Source organism: Ranitomeya variabilis, chromosome 8 (genome assembly GCF_051348905.1).
Source record: "Ranitomeya variabilis isolate aRanVar5 chromosome 8, aRanVar5.hap1, whole genome shotgun sequence".
Classification (NCBI taxonomy): Eukaryota; Metazoa; Chordata; class Amphibia; order Anura; family Dendrobatidae; genus Ranitomeya; species Ranitomeya variabilis.
In genome coordinates, this window is record NC_135239.1 from 81479704 (window position 1) to 81501480 (window position 21777).

Genomic DNA, 21777 nt, shown 5'->3' on the forward strand with positions numbered 1-21777 from the left:
CTTTTTGGCACCTGTCCCTGTCTTCTCTTTATCAATATTCTCAGAGGGTGCAATTTGCTCAGCCCCTTTGCCTCTTTTACATCTCCGGCGATGGGAGGAAGACTTGTCACTTGTACCCGAGTCAGCTTTACTACACTCTTTTCTGCTTACATCACCATCTGAATGGGAGTCCCCACCACCCGATCGGGCTTCCTGGAACCAGCGGTCTCCATTTCTAACAGTGTGGACCCCCATTCTTGGAGCTTACCCGTCTTCAACAGCCACACCTTTGGTCACCTTTGCCAAGTCCCAGAGTTGGTCAGACCCACGCTTTCTTCTGGTCACTACTACGTCTGACATATCCATTTTGGGAGGTGTTACTGCCTTAATGTATGCAAACCCAACAGTAGAGAGACCTTCATCCTCCTGTTGTAGAGGAACGCCCTCCTCCCACAAATCTGAGAACAGCCTAGAGTCCTGGCCTACTATCACTGGACAGGGTTAGTTTGGGACTATGGCGGCCTCAAGACTTATATGGCCCCTGACTGAATACACCTTAGTGTCCCCATGGATGCAGGTGACCTCGATCTTCCTTTTGGACATTACAAATTTATCTTCCACAGTCCTTACTAGGGTCATTGAAGCTCCCCGAATCTACCAGACCAAATACATCCTCTACCTCTGCGTTCAACTCCAGAACACACCCACATAGCCTCTTGCCAGGAGGGTAGTTCTTATGGCAGACTGGACACACATAGTGTACTTGCCCCTGGCAACAGTTCGTCTGCGGTACCCCTTCGGGACGCTTTACCCCCTTTTGGGCAACTATCATTCCCTGGGACTCTACCCCCTTTTGGTCAACCATCCCTGTTTGGGTTACTGCCCCCTTTTGGGACTCCACCCCTTTTTGGGCAACTGTCCCTGTTCGGGTTACCGCCCCCTTTTGGGACTCCCCTTTTTGGGCCACTATCCCTGTTCGGGTTACCATCTCCTTTTGGGACTCCACCCCTCTTTGGGACTCCACCCTTTTTGGGATACCACTCCTTCCCTGGGGTACACCCCATGGATTCCCTATGGTACTCTCAAGTACCAGTTCGCACAGTACAACAAAAAAGTCTTTTTGGGTCACCACTGCCCTTTAAGAGTTTGCACGATCTGAACCAATGTCCTCTGAAGACACTTCACCAGCTCCTGCTGGTGCTACCATAGCTCCTGCTGCAGTTACAAACCGCCGGCACCTCTGGGTGCTGATCACAAGCCGCTGCTGCTGCAACTGAAGCTCCTGCTGCTGCAGAACCTCTTGCTGCAGCTGCAGCTACTTTCCACAAGGCTCTGCACTGCTCTGCACCATAGACTTCGTGGACCCACTGATTCACAGCAACTCTTCGTAACCCCGCCAAGATACAGCCAGATGCTTGTAAGCTTCGTGGACCTGCCGATTCACAGCAAACTTCGTACCTCTGCCGAGTTACAGCAATCACCTTCACACATGCCTCCTGAACTGTTGCCCGCACTCTCCACCATATGTGAGGTAACGCTCACTGAGTGTTTTGGGGGACACTCACTTGGCAACGAGAATAAAGCACTCAGGCACAGTTTTTCACATAAACAGGCTATCCAGGTTATTTTGGCATCATAAACTGCACCATGAACAGTTCATTATATACATCAAGGGAACACAATAATGACCGACAGTCTGTTCCAATGGCAAATGCTTCTTTGCCCGTAACCCCCTTTTTCTGGAGTTACCATACAGGAGCTCCTGCTCCACACACTGACTCCTGTCAGTGCTGGTACCCAGGGAAGCTGCCTAACTGGGATCATCGTCCTTGTGACCAGGGCATTTCAGATAGTCCAGATCAGTAGAAGGAACGGTAGCTTCCCCAACGCAGTGCCATCACAGACTTTGCACATACGGCCTCACCATGTGCTTCCAGGAATCCAGTCCACTCCAGGACATTCCAACATGCAGGCCATCAGTCCATGGCCTTACCATGTGTTTTCAGGAATCCACTCCACTCCAGGATGTTCCAACACACAGGCCATCCAGGACCTCACACTCTGACCATTCAGGTCCATACACTCTGAATATGTGATCCATATTCTGGTCACAATATGTACCGGTAACCGCCCCCATGGGTGGATGGTGCGTATGGTTAGTTAGTCCTGCCCAGGTCTCCAGCTAAACCTGTAAGCCCCCCTTATAACAAAACACTTGTGGATCTACAAGTCCCAGAACAACATTTTGGACTTACAGCGTAGAGGACAACCTCTGTCTCTGCAATACATACCAGCCATTCACAGTGATGCCAGTCACTGTATCACAAAGGAGATGGACATAGAATGGAGTGTTCCCACTCTAAGTGTGAATTCCACCTTTACCAGCTGGACAAAGTTTTGGAGTAACGGTGTCCTCTTAATAGCAACAATTTGAATGGATCTCTCTTGTTGTCCCTAATCCTAATTTAAGAACCAGTCTTGAATTATTGGAGTTGGTTGCAGAAGCAAAGTCAATGAAAGCAAATGCAAATAAACATAAGTTCTGAGAAAATAGTTGCAAAAGCAGTATATCAGAGGAGTGAAAAGTACCTGGAAATCTGGGTGACCTCCTCAACAATCATACATACTTTGGCGCTTCCTGCCAGCTTGCTTGTTTTTTTATCATGCAGTCCTAAAGAAAATTCCCGCAGTCACTGTAAAAACATGGTCCAGAATTGCGCCAATGCCTGCTCTCAACGACCCGAGAGCTGGCAGCTCCAAGTTCCATCAGTTCTGCATCATATAAATGGACAGGTTCAGGGAAATGACTGAGCCCCCTTGTTGCTCATCACACCTCTCCCGAAATCTGCAATACCAAATAGCCTGGGTCATGGCCTCCTCTAAGGAACAAGGTGGAGTATAGATAACCAGAACATCCTTGAGAGCATCTACAGGGCCTCTGCGGAACTGGCACCTGAGAGCTGCATCATTCCACAGCAATTCCATAGATCATTGCTGGAACTCGGTACAGTAATCCTCAGCAGTGCAGCCCACCTGTGTCAAAGTCATAATCTTTGCATCTGCGACATGGATCCTGTCAGGTTTGACATATATTAACCCAATCAAGGAAAAAAGGCATTAATCAAAGACCATTGTGAGGCTTGTGGTGATAAAGAGAATGCCCAAGTCTGAGGGCCGCCTCACAGTAGTGACATGATTATTCTCACCCACTGTGACTCATCTCCAGAAGATTTGCAGGGTAAAATTAACCTACAGCTCTCCCTAAACACCCTGAACAGATCTTTCTTCCGTGAAAATTTATCAGGGAGAGCAAATACTGGTTCAGGAGAGAACAATTGTGCATCAGAATGTACAGCCATGATTGCTAATGCCGGCAGCAGAGGGTTCTGAGTAGCACCCATTGCATGGGAAAGCTGACCCTGCAGCTGAGTCTGTGATGCTTTTATTTTATGGGGCTCCCTGACCAGATCCTGAACCATCTTGGTCAGATTCATCACCTGATCACAAAGTGTGCAAATTGGTTCCATACTGGTGGGTGAAAGAAAAAATATATATTTGGCCCAATTGTAATGTGACGCTAGTCACTACTCAATGTGATGCTAGTCACTACTCACGGACTAACCGTGAACCAGGATAGTCGAGAGGGCTGGGGTCAGTACCAAAAGACTCGTAATATACAAAGGGAAAAAACATAAGCGTAGTTAGATAACAGTCCGAGGTCAGAGTATCAAGAATGTAGCAGATCAAGACAAAGCTGTAAGTCAATTGGATGGTCAAAGGAAAATATAAGGTTTACACCGAAATCAGAATACAACTCAGAGCACAGAGCAAACATGCACACACACCACTTGAGCAAATCTACAATTGACAATGATCTGACAATTGTCAGCATGCTAAATAGCCTTTTAATCACCCAGAATGGATGATACCTTAAGAAGATCCCACAGACCCAGCCAGATAGGACAGATGAGGTGTAATTCACAATACTCACACCTCTGCCTCAGATTGGGCGGCAGAGCTGTCACTCACAATCCTGATGGCTGACAACTCAGCAAGCCCTCTGTCCCATAGGTTGGCAGAGCTGTCATTCACAGCATTCATAGGAGACCATAAGTGGTGGAATCATGACAGGGGGGTGTTTGTGACAACCTCTGCTGGTGCTTTAAACTTTGCAGCAGAGGTTGTTTATTCTGAACAAAATACAACATTTATCATAACTTCTCAGAAAACAAGAATTTAATGGCATTATTATCACTGAACCCATTTTAAACTTTACAGAGAGAACACTTTCAGCTGTCAAGTTATTTAATTTATTTTGCATGTAGAATCAGGAAATGTAAAGAAAACATGGTTAAACTGTTCATTTATTGCTTCTATTGAACAGTCATGATTGCTCTCCTATGAAATTGCATTAAAACTTTGGCTCATATGCTAAAGACACAGAAGAAATGGGATGCCTGCTGTAATAAAATAGACATGCCTGCTTAATTTCCGTACACAGCAGGAGAATAAGTGCTTAATGGTTAGAAGTGATTATTTGAAAGGCATATATTTTTTAAATATCTGTTGTTTTCACAAAAGGTAGGAAAGCACTTTAGAAAAGTGAGAGGTTAGGGGTATAACTTTGCTAAGAAACTCAGATCTGATGAGGTGGGAAAAAAAAGCTGCAATTTATTTATTGAAGTGTTGTGCTGCTGCGCTCAACCTGCCTGCGTGTTCACAGAGAATTGTGGGGAGTCTCTGCTATAAATGAAAGCGGCCTCTGAGATAATCAGTATTATTTTACACAAATTATTCTCTATTACTGGTGGCCTGTGGGGAAAAGGACAAACAATAAGCAATGCCTTGTTTGACTTGCTGCGTGTGGTGATGATTTCATATCTGCAATGTATGTAAGGCCATATTCATGCGGGACATCTTCAGGGTGATTTTCCTGATGAGTTATTTTATGGCCAGCCATAAATATTAGTGAATGCAAATGTCTGTATTCTTATTCAGAAGGCGCACTGATAACCACATTAGTTTTGGCATTAGTTATAATTTCAGCATGCTTAGTGTTTAAAGTCACCAGAAAGCAATACTCAATAAAAATGACAAAAAGTAGAATCATGAAAACAGTATATAAATAAGATGATGCTTGACTGTTTTTTTTTTTCAGTAATACTGTTATATATGATGTTCGAAATGGATCCCTGACAAAAATGAAAATAGACATACATACTACATAAACAATTGTATTTAGATACATATCTTAATCATTGATTTCTTTATTGTCATTTAGTCCCATCATCACAGTTTGATAAAATCCCCCCCCTCAAGCATAGAGTCTACCAAAAATGTATATAGTTAGATGTAAAAAGATTACTTAATACGTGCTTGGTACGGTAATAGGATACCATTGTTGTATCAATTAGGGTCATACAATTTCTTGCCAAACAAATATCTTATGATCAATTCTGAATGGTATTATTGTAAAGTGGAAGCATATAGTAACAGCAGCAGCATGGCCTCTAAGTGGCAGGCCATATGGATTTATAGCGCAGGGTTGCCAAGTGCCGAGAAACCTAGTACATTAAGGTGCCAATGCTCTACTGACTGAATAAAGTCAAAATCTCTTGATATTAATAACAATTAAAACTTCTCCATTTGGCTGTACCAAGTCTGAGTTTGGTAAATGCAAGAAGCACGTTACCTGCCTGACTGCATTGTGCCGCAACCTGTGAAGTTTAGTAGAGGGAGGATAATGCTATGGTGTTGTTTTTTCTGGGTTTGGTTAAGGTGCTGATTTCCAGTGATATGAAATCTCAAAGCTTTAGCATACAAGACACTTATGCATTCAAATAGCCTCTTTAGAGATGAAGCAGGCTTGAAGTCTAGTGCCACATTTAGATGTAGCAATCTTAAAAGTCAGTTGCAAGGTCCATACGCCTCCTCATGTCATCTTGGCACTCTCTCGACAAGGTGAAATGTTACCCCTAATAATAATAATTAATAATAATAATTTTTATTTATATAGCGCCAACATATTCCGCAGCACTTTACAATTAAGCGGGGACATGTACAGACATTAAATTCAATACAAGACAATTTAAAAAGTGACATTAGGAGGTGAGGGTCCCTGCTCGCAAGCTTACAGTCTACAAGTAAATGGGGAGACAGAATAGGTGAAAAGTGCTTGTCATTACAGGTCTGGCAATTTTAATAAATAGGGATTTTCGTATAAGGCTGCATGATCCAGTCATCAGCCCGTGTGTTTAAGTGCAATAGTCAAGTATCAAGTGCAGTTATCATGTGCATGGAGGGTGTGGAGACAAATAAATAGTAGGGTGCAGATTCAGAGTAATATTTGGAAGGATGGAACAGGGCAAAGTTAGTTTACTGAGTAGTTGATGTGGTAGGCCTGTTTGAAGAGATGGGTTTTTAGAGCACGATTGAGTAGGTCGGGGCTAGGTATCAGTCTGATCATCTGGGGTAGTGCATTCCAGAGAGCTGGCGCAGCATGGAAGAAGTCTTGGAGAGGGAGGTGTGAGGTTCGGATTACGGGAGATGTTAGTCTTAGGTCATTTGTAGAATGAAGGGCACATGTAGGGCGATAGACAGAGATGAGAGAGGAGATATAAGGCGGTGCAGAACTGTGGAGAGCTTTGTGGGTGAGAGAGATGAGTTTATACTGGACCCTGTAGCGAATGGGTAGCCAGTGTAACTGGCACAAGATGGAGGCATCAGTGAAGCGGCTGGACAGAAATATGACCCTGGCTGCCGCATTCAAGATGGATTGGAGAGGAGAACGTTTCGTAAGAGGGAGACTGATCAGAAGAGAGTTGCAGTAGTCCAGACGAGAATGAATAAGAGCGACAGTAAGAGTCTTATCAGTTTCAAAGGTGAGAAAAGGTCGGATTCTGGAGATGTTTTTAAGATGCAGGTGACAAGAGCGAGTGAGTGATCGGATATAGGGAGTAAAGGAAAGTTCGGTGTCGAATATGACCCCAAGACAGCGGGCATGCTGCTTGGGAGTTATGGTTGAACCCTCCAGGGTAATTGCGATGTTGGGTAGAGTGAGGTTAGTAGAAGGGAGAAACAAAATAAGTTCCGTTTTGGAGAGATTTAGTTTCAGATTGAGGGAGGACATGATGTTAGAGACAGCAGACAATCCTTGGTATTTTAAATTAGGGTAAGGGTGATGTCAGGGGAAGAAGTGTATAATTGGGTGTCGTCAGCATGGAGATTATACTGGAACTCAAATCTGCTGATTGTTTGTCCAATGGGGCAGTGTATAGAGAGAAGAGGAGGGGGCCTAGGACTGAGCCCTGCAGAACCCCGATAGTATGGGGACGAGGAGAGGAAGAGGAGCCAGCAAAAGATACAGTGAAGGAGCGATCAAAGAAGTAGGAGGAGAACCAGAAGAGGGCTGTGTCCTTGAGGCCTATAGAGTGGAGTATAGTGAGGAGGAACTGGTGATCCACAGTGTCAAATGTGGCAGAGAGATCCAGGAGAATCAGCAGGGAGCAATGACCTTTGGATTTAGCTGTTATTAGATCATTAGAGACTTTAGTGAGCGCAGTGTCAGTGGAGTGTAAAGAGCGGAAACCAGATTGTAAGGGGTCAAGAAGAGAGTTATCCGAGAGATAGCGGATTAGACGGGAGTGGACCAAACATTCCAAGAGTTTAGAGATGAAGACCCCTAAGATATTTTAGAGACAGTTTGGGTAAGGTCATTTTTGTTCTAGCATGACTGTGTCCAAGGTCCATAAAGACATGATTGGGTGAATTTGGTGTTGAAGAAAGTGACTTAAGGTACCTTCACACTAAGCGATGCTGCAGCGATACAGACAACGATGCCGATCGCTGCAGCGTCGCTGTTTAGTCACTGTGTGGTCGCTGGAGAGCTGTCACACAGACGGCTCTCCAGCGACCAACGATGCCGAAGTCCCCTGGTAACCAGGGTAAACATCGGGTTGCTAAGCGCAGGGCCGCGCTTAGTAACCCGATGTTTACCCTGGTTACCAGCGTTAATGTAAAAAAAAAAAAAACACATACTCACATTCCGGTGCCCGGTGTCCGCTTCCCTGCACTCCTCCTGCATCCTGTGTCTGCACTGTGTGAGCGCCGGCAGTACAGAGCACAGCAGTGACGTCACTGCTGTGCTCTGCTTTCACTTTACGGCCGGCGCTCACAGTCAGTGCGGGAAGCAGACGGCGAGGGACGTGTGACAGACAGCAGAAGGTGAGTATGTACTGTTTTTTTTTTTACATTTACAATGGTAACCAGGGTAAACATCGGGTTACTAAGCTCGGCCCTGCGCTTAGTAACCCAATATTTACCCTGGTTACCACTATAAAACATCGCTGGCATCGTTGCTTTGGCTGTCAAACACGACGATACACGCCGATCTGACGACCAAATAAAGTTCTGAACTTTCAGCAACGACCAGCTATATCACAGCAGGATCCAGATCGCTGCTGCGTGTCAAACACAACGATATCGCTATCCAGGATGCTGCAACGTCACGGATCGCTATCGTTATCGTTGCAAAGTCGGTTAGTGTGAAGGTACCTTTACATCCACAGATCCCTCAACTGAAACCTACCAAACAACTTTGGTATGAGCTAGAATGGAGACTGCGAGCCAAGCCCGCTCACCCACCATCAGTGTCTAATGTCACAAATACGCTTCTGGGGGAATGGCCAAAAATTCCTACAGATACATTCCAAAATCGTGTGGAAAATTTTCCTAGAAGACTGGAGGCTGTCATATCTGCAAGAGGGGGACAAACTGTTATTAATGTCCATCAATTTAGAATGGGAGGCCTTAAAAAATAAAATCTTCTATAGATGTAATGTGCAGGTGTCCCAATACTTACTTTTATTCATACAGTGTATGTAAATAAAAGCATTAAAGCTATTTATAAAGAGAAAATCTGACATATAGCAATTATTATCCAAAAACTTATGAAAAAACTAAATATAACTGTTGAGGATCATACATTGTGTGCAGACATGGGGATCAGTGAGTGCTCTTGCATGCTGGCCTGGCTGTCTTTAGAAAGACCGCACGGACCAGGGCTCATCCAACTGAATGCCTGCACTTCTTCCCCATGGGCAGAACACTACTCAGACAACACAGGGTGAGGATACCAAACTCCAGTAAGATTTTATTATATCACCAACAGTTAACAACAATAAAATAAAATCCAGTTCACCGGGATTGCATCTCTAGGATGTCCGGAGCCTGGAAGCTCCTTGTCAAGTTGTGGAAAATTCAAAATGAAGAGACTCAATCTCCACAAACTGTGATTGTTTATTCACATAAGCAATTCGAAGGACATCCATTGTCAGTGATACAAATTCACGTGACCCGCATCAACATGATGTAAATAAAGAATTACAGTTCATGGAGCTGGAGTCTCTTCATTTTGGAGCAACATATAGGACATTCCCAGCTAGGACCCAAGATGGTGTATATGACAGAGTGTCACCCTTCTGCTGGCTTGCTAGGGATTAGAACCTCTGAAAATTCAGGGCATCCAGGACCAACTAGCTCAACCAGTAGCACCACGCATTTGGAAGCCATCCTGAGAGAGGAGGTTTCAGCAAGCTTAGGAAGCTGACTGAGCATAGCAAGGTATGTGGCCAGATGACCTGATTGTCCCAACCTGGGTTCTTCAAATGACTCCGTGGGTTCAGCGATGGGGATATATTCCATCAGTTATAGCCTTGGTTCCTAGGCTGATGTTCTGTAGCATCATACTGGTGACAGGGGCAGGCCCCTTTTATATCCCACAGGATTAAGGGAAGGTGGGGGAAAGAATCCCTCATTGGTTGATTGTTCAATTAGATTGAGTTTTATCCTCCAAGTTGTGCTGACTAGTACACCACAGGGGGCTATACGTAATCAATAGGCATTTAACAAATTAACATACTACAAGGGTCAATGTACTCACATGAAACAATGGCTGATATACCTTGACCTACTGAACAAATTAACAGTACATCTGGCTAAATTAAGAATAAATCCCCCCCACACTAGTGTCCAGATTGACACTGTGTTGGCACACATTGTACTAGAATTATTCCTTTTCAAAGTCTAGAAGCTCTTCAAAGACTCATATACCCATTTGCAAAATGTATAAGCTCATGTGCAGTCGTGGTGTGTAATAAGAATATTAAGAAGATTAGTATCAGTACTTTGCATGAAATCAGTGAATTTAATATGATATTCTCATGTTGCTTTAATTATACAGTATAAAAATAAGCAAGTTTGCAGTTGGCTTTCTTTTTCCATCTGCTGTGATTCTCCTGCAATGAGAGCTTTTTATCTTTTATGGTGTACAGCTGGTTTCCATAGAGCTTGGCCTCAAGAGCCTGCCCAGACAATGGCCGAGAGTGCCTGGTAGATATATTCCAGGAGAGAAGTTCCCTCCTAACATCCAAGTGATCTCTCCCAAGCTCATTGATTTCTATTCTGCAGTCAGCTGATCACCTCCCTCTCCAACTTCTCAGCCAGCTCATGACTGAGCTATTAATATAAATCCTGCAAAATTACCAGTCCACAACATGAGCTACTCCCATAACAGTTCTTCTAATTACTACACTGTCCTGAGCTACCCTGTCCTGAGCCATGCGTTTCTTCAAACACCCTTTTATCTTTGTGTGCAAATACAATGATATACTACAGAACCACTGAGTCTACATTCACACATTGAGTATTTGATCAGTTTTTACCTCAGTATTTGTAAGCTAAAACCATTAGTGGGTGAAACATATAGACGTGGTGATGTGTTTCTGTTATACTTTTCTTCTGATTGTTACACTCCTGATTTTGGCTTGCAAATAGTGATGAAAAATATTGACCAAATACTGAACATATGAACATGGCCTCAGAGCTGAATGTGTTACAGCAAAATACTACAGTTCTTCTCACCAGAACTGTCACTCAAGGAGTCGAACCCGCCCTGCCAGAAAGCAGGAAGTGAGAAGACCATAAGGAGATTGCATTGCTCTGAACTACAGAATAGACAACTTGAGGATACACCTATAAGGAGAAATAAGGAAATAATTTCAAGTCTGTCACACATCATGTATTCATGAATATCTTTTTTGTTCTAGCATGTGGAAAGCTCATGAAGATTACTGGACCTGTTACAGTAAAGGCATCTGGGCCACGGTTTGGAGCTTGGATGACGGATCCTGTAGCATCTGAGAAAAACAATCGTGTATGTACTGGCATGGTTAATAAACAAGAAAAATGTTGTAAAGAGTAGATAAATTATACTTTGATGTATTATAATAATCATCACATCTTTTTCCACTCCATTACATGCATTATTTGATATAGGATCAATTAACTAATAAAATAGAAAGCGTTGAAAACTGTTTAATGATTTACACTTTATTAATCATGTTTTATGTGTTCATTCATATGTAAATAAAAGATAAATAAGGAGAATAGATGTGCAATGCAGGAAGAAGTGTGAGGTAATTAGAAATGTTTTTATTTTCTTGGTAGGTCTGGTATATGGAAGGTTTCACAACAAGCAAAATAGTTCGGGAGTACAAGTCACTGGCAGATTTTGTCACAGGAGCTGAATCCAGGACTTACACCTTACCAGTTAAATGGGCTGGCACTAGTCACCTGGTTTACAATGGTTCACTTTTCTTCAACAAGTATCAGAGCAACATAATCATCAAGTACAGCTTCAATACAGGGAAAATCCTGGCCCAACGTAGCTTGGACAATGCCGGTTTCAACAATGTCTATCCTTACACTTGGGGTGGCTATTCTGACATCGACTTGATGGCTGATGAGTTTGGGCTGTGGGCTGTTTATGCTACTAACCAGAATGCTGGAAATATTGTCATAAGCCAACTTCGACAAGACACATTAGAAGTTGTTAAGAGCTGGAGTACAGGATACCCCAAAAGGAGTGCAGGAGAATCCTTCATGATTTGTGGCACATTGTATGTCACCAACAACCATCTTACTGGTGCCAAGGTCTACTACTCATACTCAACCAAGTCCTCTTCATATGAGTACATGGACATCCCCTTTCACAATCAGTATTTTCATATATCCATGCTGGATTACAATGCTCGGGACCGTGCTCTCTATGCCTGGAACAATGGACACCAGGTGCTCTTCAATGTCACACTTTTTCACATCATTAAAACAGATGGTGATGTGTGAATTGCAACTCAACTTACCTTCCACACAGGGTCCCGCACTCATCTTTCAATGATCTGTTGTTCATTTTTTCAACTTGCTTACTTTCTTAATGTTTCCTACTAGTCAACGGTGTCTACTTTTCTTTTCATACCCTTTTTATTTTGTCAGTTATTTCTTTCTTGTATGCTTTGTGATTAAATGTTTTGCCAGCATACTGTAGTGCCTGGGAGACCTACCATATCCATGACAGTCTGACATTTACAGAAAGCTTATTTACAAGACACATCAATCACAATGATGTAGGACCGATTACAAAAGAGAGAAGGAACTGGCATTCACTTAAAAAGCATCGATTGAGTGATAACATTGAAAAATACAGCTGATACATCTGTATATTAAGCAGATTACTTACATCATCCAGTTTTACTCACGGTCCTTAAAAGGGTTGTCCACTACTAGGAAAACTCTGTTTTAAATACTATATTCCCCTTTGTAAATTAAAAACACCTTACAATTACCTCTCATTACGGCACTGTTTTAGCAATGTTAGAGCCAGGTCCCCTAGGTTCACATGACAGTGTCATGCCTTGTGAAACCTATAGTCAATCAGTTGCCTCTACGGAGCTGCTGTGCTCTGACTTCCTTTGGATGAACCTCGGACGTCCAGGGTGTTGTGACAACCACAGCCTAATAGTGACCGCTTATTCACTGCAGGATTTGACTGCCATGACAATGTCACAGAAGCCTCAGGAGTACCTGCCCCGAAATGTTTTTATTTTAAAAGGGGGATATAGTATTTAAGAAGGGGTTGTGTAAGTATAGGCCAACTTCTTTAAAGTAGAAAAAGTAAGCTAATATTTGTTGAGTTTATTAAAGTGCAACATCTGTTTCCCACAAGATTCTAAACATATTATCTTATCAATTTGAGCCATTATTGAGCCACTAAAATATCAGCCTCTATATCTAATAGTATTACTGTAGACTTCTTCTTTATGCGGAGGTGTCAGATGGAAACCTGAGCACGAACTATATTCTGTCTCCCCTAACATCTAAACTATTTAGTTAGAATAGCTAAGAATGAGTAATGGATACTGAAATAAAATATATGAAGGATCTGTTAATTTGAACTAGAATTATTTATGATAAGTATTATATTTTATGAAAACTTTATATTTGATAAATTTTAATAGATTGCACATCAACTTTACAAGTCTATATAATATATAGTTTTAAATATTTCAAGTCTGGGTTGTTGTAATTTAGGTAAAGCTTAAAACATCTGAATAATGATAAAAATACGAGTCAACGATTAATTAGAATTTTTTTTTGTCTACCAATAAGTTGATGGCGAATATCATTCTTATGAATATATACTGTACATATGTAATGTATACTGTACATATAGAAATAAACTAGTTGGCTGATATTGTGCAAAGTCCAGGGTTTACGCACCACAGCAGTTCATATTTGTAGGGTGGCAGTAAGGATGTGTCAACCACTGAAATGATGATTTAATTTCAATCTTGTAAGATACTAATCATCACCATGGGAGATATAAAAGGGTTAATCAGCTGAGTCGTCCCATTACTCCTTTATCATACCGCTGAATAGCTAGCTGGCAGGTCTAATTATCTGTAATTATTAAACCCTGGAGCAGCCTCTACTAATAAGTCATAACGATGGACAATTATTTGGTCTATTAATCACACAGACTCTATTAATGTGTTGAGCCTATGAGCAAGTAACCAGTTTGCGATATGAATTTCCTGACTACAAAAGAGATACCATTGACAAGAAAAAACATCAGGTCTTAAAGACCCAAAAGGTGGATGAGATCTACAGAGAAATTCCCGTTATTATTTTCATTGAGACAGTCAGTGGAGGCTGCAACTTTTTTCTGTATGCTCTTACTTAATGTGTTTTAATGTATGTGTACAAATGTGATCCTCATGTTTGTCTCTATTTTTAAAAATGTATTTGTATTTTTTTTTATTTCTTTTCGTAATTATTCTCTGCTTCACTCTATTTTATAGGGAAGTCTACACACCAAAATGATGCCAGGGTCCATAATGTATAGAAAATTGCAAAACTTTATTAATTAAAATTGCCAATAGTTTAGGTGCAAAGGGGAAGATGTGTAATAGATATAACATACATAATAAAACATTGCAACAGTATGGGCACGCACAGAAAAGTGGTATGGAAATGAGGAATGAAACTTGCCTCACTACAAACAAATAATATTTGACCAATCACTTGTCTAGTACCAGTGGGGATCAATTATTATTCCACCCCTACTGTGCCCTATATGGATGTCATAGTAAATATATGCAAAAAATACTATTAATCAAAGTAAATCCATATTTACCCATAATCAAGGACAATCAGGGGCACACTCCACACCAACCCAGCGGGTGTCACAGGCAAAAAATGTTTTCAAACCTTGAATAAAAATAAAACTATACATGTTTGGCATTTGCGTAATGCTACTGACCTGGAGAATCATTTTTCCAGGTCAGTTTTACTGTATAGTGAACATGTTAAATAAAAAACCTCAAAAAACAATTGTGGAATTGCACTTTTTTGGGGAATTTCAACACACCATGCCCAGTCATGGGGTTTAAAAAGCCAGGATGTCACTATGTCATGCTCAGCACTAGACTGTTTTCCCAAACACTCTGTGCTGTACTTTTCATTGTACGATATGTAAGTAATTATATTACCCTTCTTTAAGAAATCTTAACCTTTAATAATTACCAGTACTCAATAATGCATATTTACTTGTAAAGGTGAAACCACACACAACAGCCATGGCATGGCTATGCTACCAAAAACTGACTCAGACATATGGATCTTACATGTTTTAAATTGATTATAAATGGTAGTGCAGTTTTACAGATGAAGATTAGTTTTATTCACAAAACCAGATGACTATTGACAATTTAAAAACCATGTCATTTTTTTAGCAAAACGACGAGTCAGAGCAGTCGACAGCCATATCGCAGCCGCACCTTGCTAGCATCATGGCTTCTTTCAATGGACCTACCCATCAAATGAAAATTGGAAGCCGGAATTAAAATATCTCTTAAATTAAAGTATCTAAAATATACTGTGTGCACAATTATTAAGCAATTTCTATTTTTGACTATTCATTTTGTTTTTGGACAACTAACAGTGCTGTCAATCGATCCAAAAGGTTAATAAACCTGAATATTTACAAAATAAAAGTGAGGTAATGCCTTTCTAAGGAGAATATCTAGTAGGTGCCAGATAGTTCTGAACACATAGGGTGGAGAATTATTATGCAACCAAATTAAAAACATAAATTGTCCGTCTCAATTGTTTATTTTCTTTTGTTACAGTAGAATAAAAACCAAACGGCTCACAATGTACAAAAATACATTTCGGACATTTAAAAAAAAAATAAAAAAAAAAATATATATATATTTATTTATTTATCAGTGACCTTTATGACATCCTCTCTTTTCAATAACAGCCATAAGTCTTCCATCATTGCAGTCTGCCAGTTTCTTAATCTGTTGTTGATGAACTTTATGGGCAGCACCAAACCACAGCCTCCCAGATACTGTTCAGGGAGGTTACTATTTTCCTTCACCAAAAATTTCCCATTTAAAGAAAACCTGTCATCAGGGTTATACATATTACGCTAAACCTATACCCATAATGGCACCGTTATACAGATTTAATACATACATTCAGTGAGGAAATCTACAGTCTGGTAGTTTTAAAATCATCATTAGAAGTTTTGGTATTTGTGCATCGGGCGGGACTATGGGGTGGGTAGGGGCTGTGGGTAGGGTCTTTGGCTGTGACATAGTCCCTCCACTGCCCCAGGTGTCTTTATCCTTTTCCTTATTTAAATTTCATTTCACTCCTGCACCACCCTAACTGCAGGTGAAGCTTGCTCATATTGATCTCATGGTGGGCATCAGTAAACTATTGCCAGTGGCAGCACTTGCTCATATTGAGATCTCGTCTCATCATTGCCGCACCATCTTCCTGAAGTCTGCCAGAAGATCAATCTGCACAAGTGCCATATTTCTTGGCCCAGTCTTGATGTTTCAACTGCTGTGTCTTGTTCAGTGGTTGTCGGGTTTCAGTCTTCCTTACCTTGGCCATGTTTCTGAGCACTCAACACCTTGTACTTCTGGCCACTCTATGGAGGACTCAGCTCTGGAATGTGACTGAACTGGAGGATAACAGGTTCCCGGTTGCTACATGTTTGATTCTTCTCAAATCTTCAGCAGTTAATGTGCATCTTTTTTTTCTCAACACGTTGTTTTGGGACCCTGTTGACTATTTTCAGCAAACCTTTTGATAATAGCTTAATTATTTCAATACTACTGCACTCCTCTATAAAACTTTAACATTTTTTTACTTTTCAGGGGCCTTTAAATCTCGTTTTTGGCCTATTCTGACTGAGGCAACCAAGCTGCCTAATAATGCTGCACAGCTTAATAAGTGGTTATACAGCTTGGAGTTGGAAATTCTGCATAAAAATGATGATCTTCTCAAAATAATAACTTGTCTAATAATTGTGCACACGATGTAGTAAAATATGTCAGAAAATGTGTTCTATTCCATGGTAAGACACAGTCAGGAAGATGCTTATTGATTATGCTCAGTTCTCCTTCAAAAAAGACCGTTAAACATTATGTAAGCCCAAAATATTAACTTGCTGGAAATATAAATTGTCATTGGTATCCAATCAAACAAGTGCACAATTCAAGTTGTATATGGATATCATATACCTGTAAGGTGTTCCTATAAGTATTAGAAATGGATGGATTATTAGAAATTAATGTAAATCTGAACTTTGGACCATTTTGGAACATCAATAGCTGAACTGAACAATTTGCCTTCTCCTAATGTAAATAAAAAAGATCATTACGTTATAGGCTGAACTGGATGGACAAATGTCTTTTTTCGGCCTTGCTAACTATATTACTATGGTATATTATTACTGTTAATGCAGGGAAATCTCAGTAGGACATGGATATGTAATTTCTATACAACACTACAAAAGATGCAGATACTTGAGTGCTGATTAAAATAAAAGGAGGATAACATTACCACCATAGATGGTTATTGTACAGTGCATAATATATTTATTATATGTTATTAAATATGTGCTATCAGCTAATTTTTATCTAAACTCGTAGTATGAGATTGAAGTAGCAATAGGAGCATTATTGTAAAGATTGCCCATATTTCAGTTAATGACTGATGAAACACATGCTAAGAAAACAACATAGACAAGAACCACCAGTTGTATTCTTTATTATGCAAGAGTGAGGCTAATTACATATTATTATTATAACCGTGGATTCTTTCTCAAGATTTGTATGTTCATAATAAATTTACATTTTGGTGATTCCAATTATAAGGACTGTAAAAAAAGACCTTGTCTCAAGAATATGACAGCAAGGCAGGACAATAGCAGATGATTTATGTCATACATATGCTGTTCAACTGGGGATTGGATGCGTAAAAGTCAATTATGTTCACACCATCATGTGGGGCAGGGGTTCCCAACCTTTTGTAGATCAGAAATCACTCTCAGATATCACAATTGGTGTTGGTTTATTAAACATATTTAAAGGGAAAAACTTATCAAAAATCAGAAAAATTGATATGGCTTCTACCCTAGTGCGAACTGCCTCTAAATATTTTTTACCCTAGTGTCATGTTTTAATAATACTACAGGGTGAGCCATTTATATGGATACACCTGGGTCGGCCATTTATAAAGTTGGATCCAAAATGGCCGACTTCAAAATGGCCGCCATGGTCACCACCCATCTTGAAAAGTTTTCCCCCTCCTATATAATAATGTGCCACAAACATGAAGTTGATATCATCAACCATTTCCATTTTATTTAGGTGTATCCATATACATGGCCCAACCTATATAACTAAACTGATGGTAATTGCCCACAAAAGTATCTGCAGTCTAGGGTCTATTTCTTATGAATTAAGTCATAAAAAACTGTTAGCTCCGATTGATGATACCGATATAGGAACTGACAATAAAACAGGCATAAAATCATGAAGTTTTATCGTGATACAAATAGGCAAAATATATAGAATGGCCCTCATTCACTTTAAATATTGGACCTGTACAGTTTTCAGTTTTAACTTTGCAATACGTGTATATTCTTTATGTAAAGTAGAATGATAACATTATTATTCATTGCTGAGATGTCTCTTCTCAAGACTAAATTAATGTAATTATTTCAATCTTTCCTATTAACTAAGATGCCCCTACAAGCTTTTAGTGCTGTGGCTCTTCTTTGTACCTTCTTTCTAGCTCCAGGGCATTCTTTCTATAAACTGTTGCCCAGAAATGAACTAAATATTCCAGATTAGATCACAATAATGCTTGGTAAAGTGGTAATATTACCTCTCTGCCCCATGAATTCATGCCTCTTTTAATATATGACAATATCCTGCAGGCCTTAGAAGCAGTTTATTGACATTGAATACTGTTATTTAGTCTGTGATCTATCAGTACACCCAGATTCTTCTTTATAAAAGACTCTCCTAGTTTTATTTTCCCTGGAAGATAAGATTACACCATATTATTAGTGCCCAGATGCATAACTTTACTTTTATCCACACTGATCCTCATTTTATATTCAGTTTGTTCATGTCAGCTTCCATAGAGTACACTACACTACACTACACTACATAGTTTGGCGTAATATGGAAAATAGAAACAACACAAATAATCCCATTTTCTATATAATTACAGTAACAAATATTTGGAATAATAACGGAGCCAGCACTCAACCTTGGGGTTCGCCAGTTATAACTGGACACCATTCAGAGTATCAGACATTCACAACACGTCTCTTGGTGCTGTCTTCGAGTCAGTTTGTCAACCAATTATAAACCTTTCTTTCTAAACCAATATACCTTATCTACTCATTAGGCATCCATGGGGGTAGTGTAACATGCCTTTGTAAAGTCCAAAATTGCTATATACACAGCTACTCTATGTTCAGTTTTATACTCGCCTCTTCATAAAAACAATTCCGGTTAGTTTGATGTCATCTGTCCTTCGTAAAACTGTGCTGGCTATAACGTAAATTATCTTGCAAATTACCAATTCAGGGAAGAAGAGGACTTGAACTTTAGTGACACCTATTAGAAGAAGCAATCCTAGAATCCTTAGCATTGCTACTTCCTATAGGTGGCACTAGAGTTCATGACCTCTTCCTCTCTTAAGAGACAATTTGCATATTAAATTTCCCAGAGGAGCATTGCATGGCGTATTAGCCTCCTTACCTTAACATGCCAGGTTTGTCTCTCTCCACAAGGGGAAACGTTACCTCTTAGACCTCTGAAATTATTTTCTACCCTGTACTTTGATACTGTATATAGTTCCTTAAAGCCTCTCAAACACTTTTCCCACAATGGATGTTAAACTTTCTGATTTCTAATTACCTGGGAAAGACAACATGCCCTTTCAAAAAAAAAAAATGGCCACCATATTAGCTTTGAGCCAGTTACTTGGCAAAGTACCAGTTAGTAGAGGTCACTAAAAATTATGTACACGTGCACAGCAATAACCGAGCTGAGTTCTTTTAAATTCAGCCCATCTGGCCCAAATGCAGAGAATATCTGTGTACCATTATTAATAATCTGTGTTGCAACTACATTTTTATATTTGCTTACCAAATTAATAGATTGATTATGCTGCTAAATTGTGCCATCTTCTGGTGTCCCTTTTCTACAAGAAAATGCACATATCATTGTAGGTCTGCTCTTAACTTTTTAAGAGTAGATAAAAGGGTCTGCCCATTTTCCTAAATAATACCACTCTTTTCCTTGGGCTTTATCTGATATTGCAGATCAGCCCTAATGAAACGTACTTTCTGGTGTTATGTATAGCATTAATCTCTTTTATCATTTATGTTAAATAAAAATATAACTCCCCTGTATATTGTAAGATATTGCAAGAGATTATTCTAGGTTACATATACAAGCATCAAAGAAGCAGTCTAGTAAATTGTATTTTTTTCATCCTTACACCTTTGACTTGACTGTCTATCACACTCTGCACTTCTCTTATACATGGTACACTTAAAACAAGGAGTTTTACCTCCTCTTTCTTGTATTCAGCCTCCATCTTGATTCCCACATTTCACCATTCAAGGAGGCTGACCTTTGATCTTCGTTATGTGAAGGTGCTGTCAAGCCATTATCAGTAACTGTGATAGTAGTTGTTGTTTACATATGTGGATACTGAGATGGTGGCCCCCTTCAGAAAACATATAGCCATGAAATTCTGAGAAGGGTCACCATGAAATCATATGACCTATCTCAAGAGAAGTATATCATATAATTATGACTGAAATATATATTCTGGTGGACCCGTAACAGGGTGAATTAGGAAAAAAATCACTATGTGTGTTATTTTTTGTTTAAGTGCTATTTGTGAAATAATTGCAAATTAATTAAATCCTATTTACACAAAGGTTAACCATTAGCAAAGGCCAACGATCTTAGACACTATGTTATACTTTATAAGCAAAACTTTAGACTGTTCTCCCAATCAATACTCTGTTTCTGCTTCACCCACATATTAATTAGTGTGTTGCTATTTTACTGGTTACATTGTCATTGGTCTTTATCTTGCTTTATTTTTTCTATGCTCTCTGGAAAAGCTGGTACTATTTTGTAAAAATTGAATTGTGTACATCTGCCTTAACCCTAATCCTAGGCTTGGTGCTTCTGTGTTGTAGCACATTTTTAATTCTTGCAAGCATTATTGGGGGCCTGTGTAAGTTGTTATTGTAATCAACATTGTGCGATTGTATCTCTTCACTTCTGTGGAAATCAGCAGTGCGATTTTTATAAAGTCAGTAGTATACTAACAGTTCTCTGTGTTTGCATGTGCAATTTTACAAAACAACCGTTCATCATAGTATGCCCACTTCTAAATCATGCTTGACCTAAATGGAAATCATGGAATCTACTAAATATTCAATTCTATTGGAGATGGTGGAATAAGTTGAAGAAAATTAATATTGAGCCTCTGGTAATGAAAGGTTAACAATACATTCTGGGGCCAAATAACTTTATAATATTCAATAATTAAATAGTAAGCCAAAATATTAAGCAGATGTCAGCAAAATCAAACATCTTTTAAAATGCTGTTTTTAACCAAATTGTCAAATTGTCTTTTAAGAATATTTTTCACAATCTCAGTAAAACTTAACCAAGATAAAATGAATAAATGGACTTTTTAAATAATATTTTGTAGCCTTTAGGCTTCTTTGTTGTGGTGTGCTTTATTTTCTTGGAGGGGAAGCCACTTGTCAAATTTTACATGGATTGTATTAATAGAGACAGAGATTTTGGGGAGAGTTTGCTGGTGTAATTTCATTTCTGAATGTCATGTTTATAATTGTTCACACCAACAGAGCTAATAACAGTCATTTCCAACTTCCAACTGTAATAAACTGCCATTTTTTAAGTTATCCATGTCAGATTTAAAGGGAACTTGTCAGCAGGTTTGGCTGATAAAAGATACGGCCATCACCTTTCAGGGCTTATATACAGCATTATATAATGCTGTAAATAAGCCCCCAACCTGACCTGTAAGAGA

At 39.8% G+C, this 21777-nt stretch overlaps 1 protein-coding gene across 3 annotated transcripts in view; it reads left to right on the top strand.

The window, feature by feature from the left end:
• Positions 1-21422, top strand: part of OLFM3 (olfactomedin 3) — a 336476-nt gene extending 315054 nt beyond the window's left edge. For all 3 annotated transcript variants that reach the window (XM_077277425.1, XM_077277424.1, XM_077277426.1), the window contains 2 exons: positions 11085-11191; positions 11485-21422. In XM_077277425.1, the coding sequence (XP_077133540.1) occupies positions 11085-11191; positions 11485-12162 (785 nt within the window). In that variant the 3' untranslated portion in view covers positions 12163-21422. The remainder of the gene's footprint in view (positions 1-11084; positions 11192-11484) is intronic.
• The last annotated feature ends 355 nt before the right edge of the window (positions 21423-21777 follow it).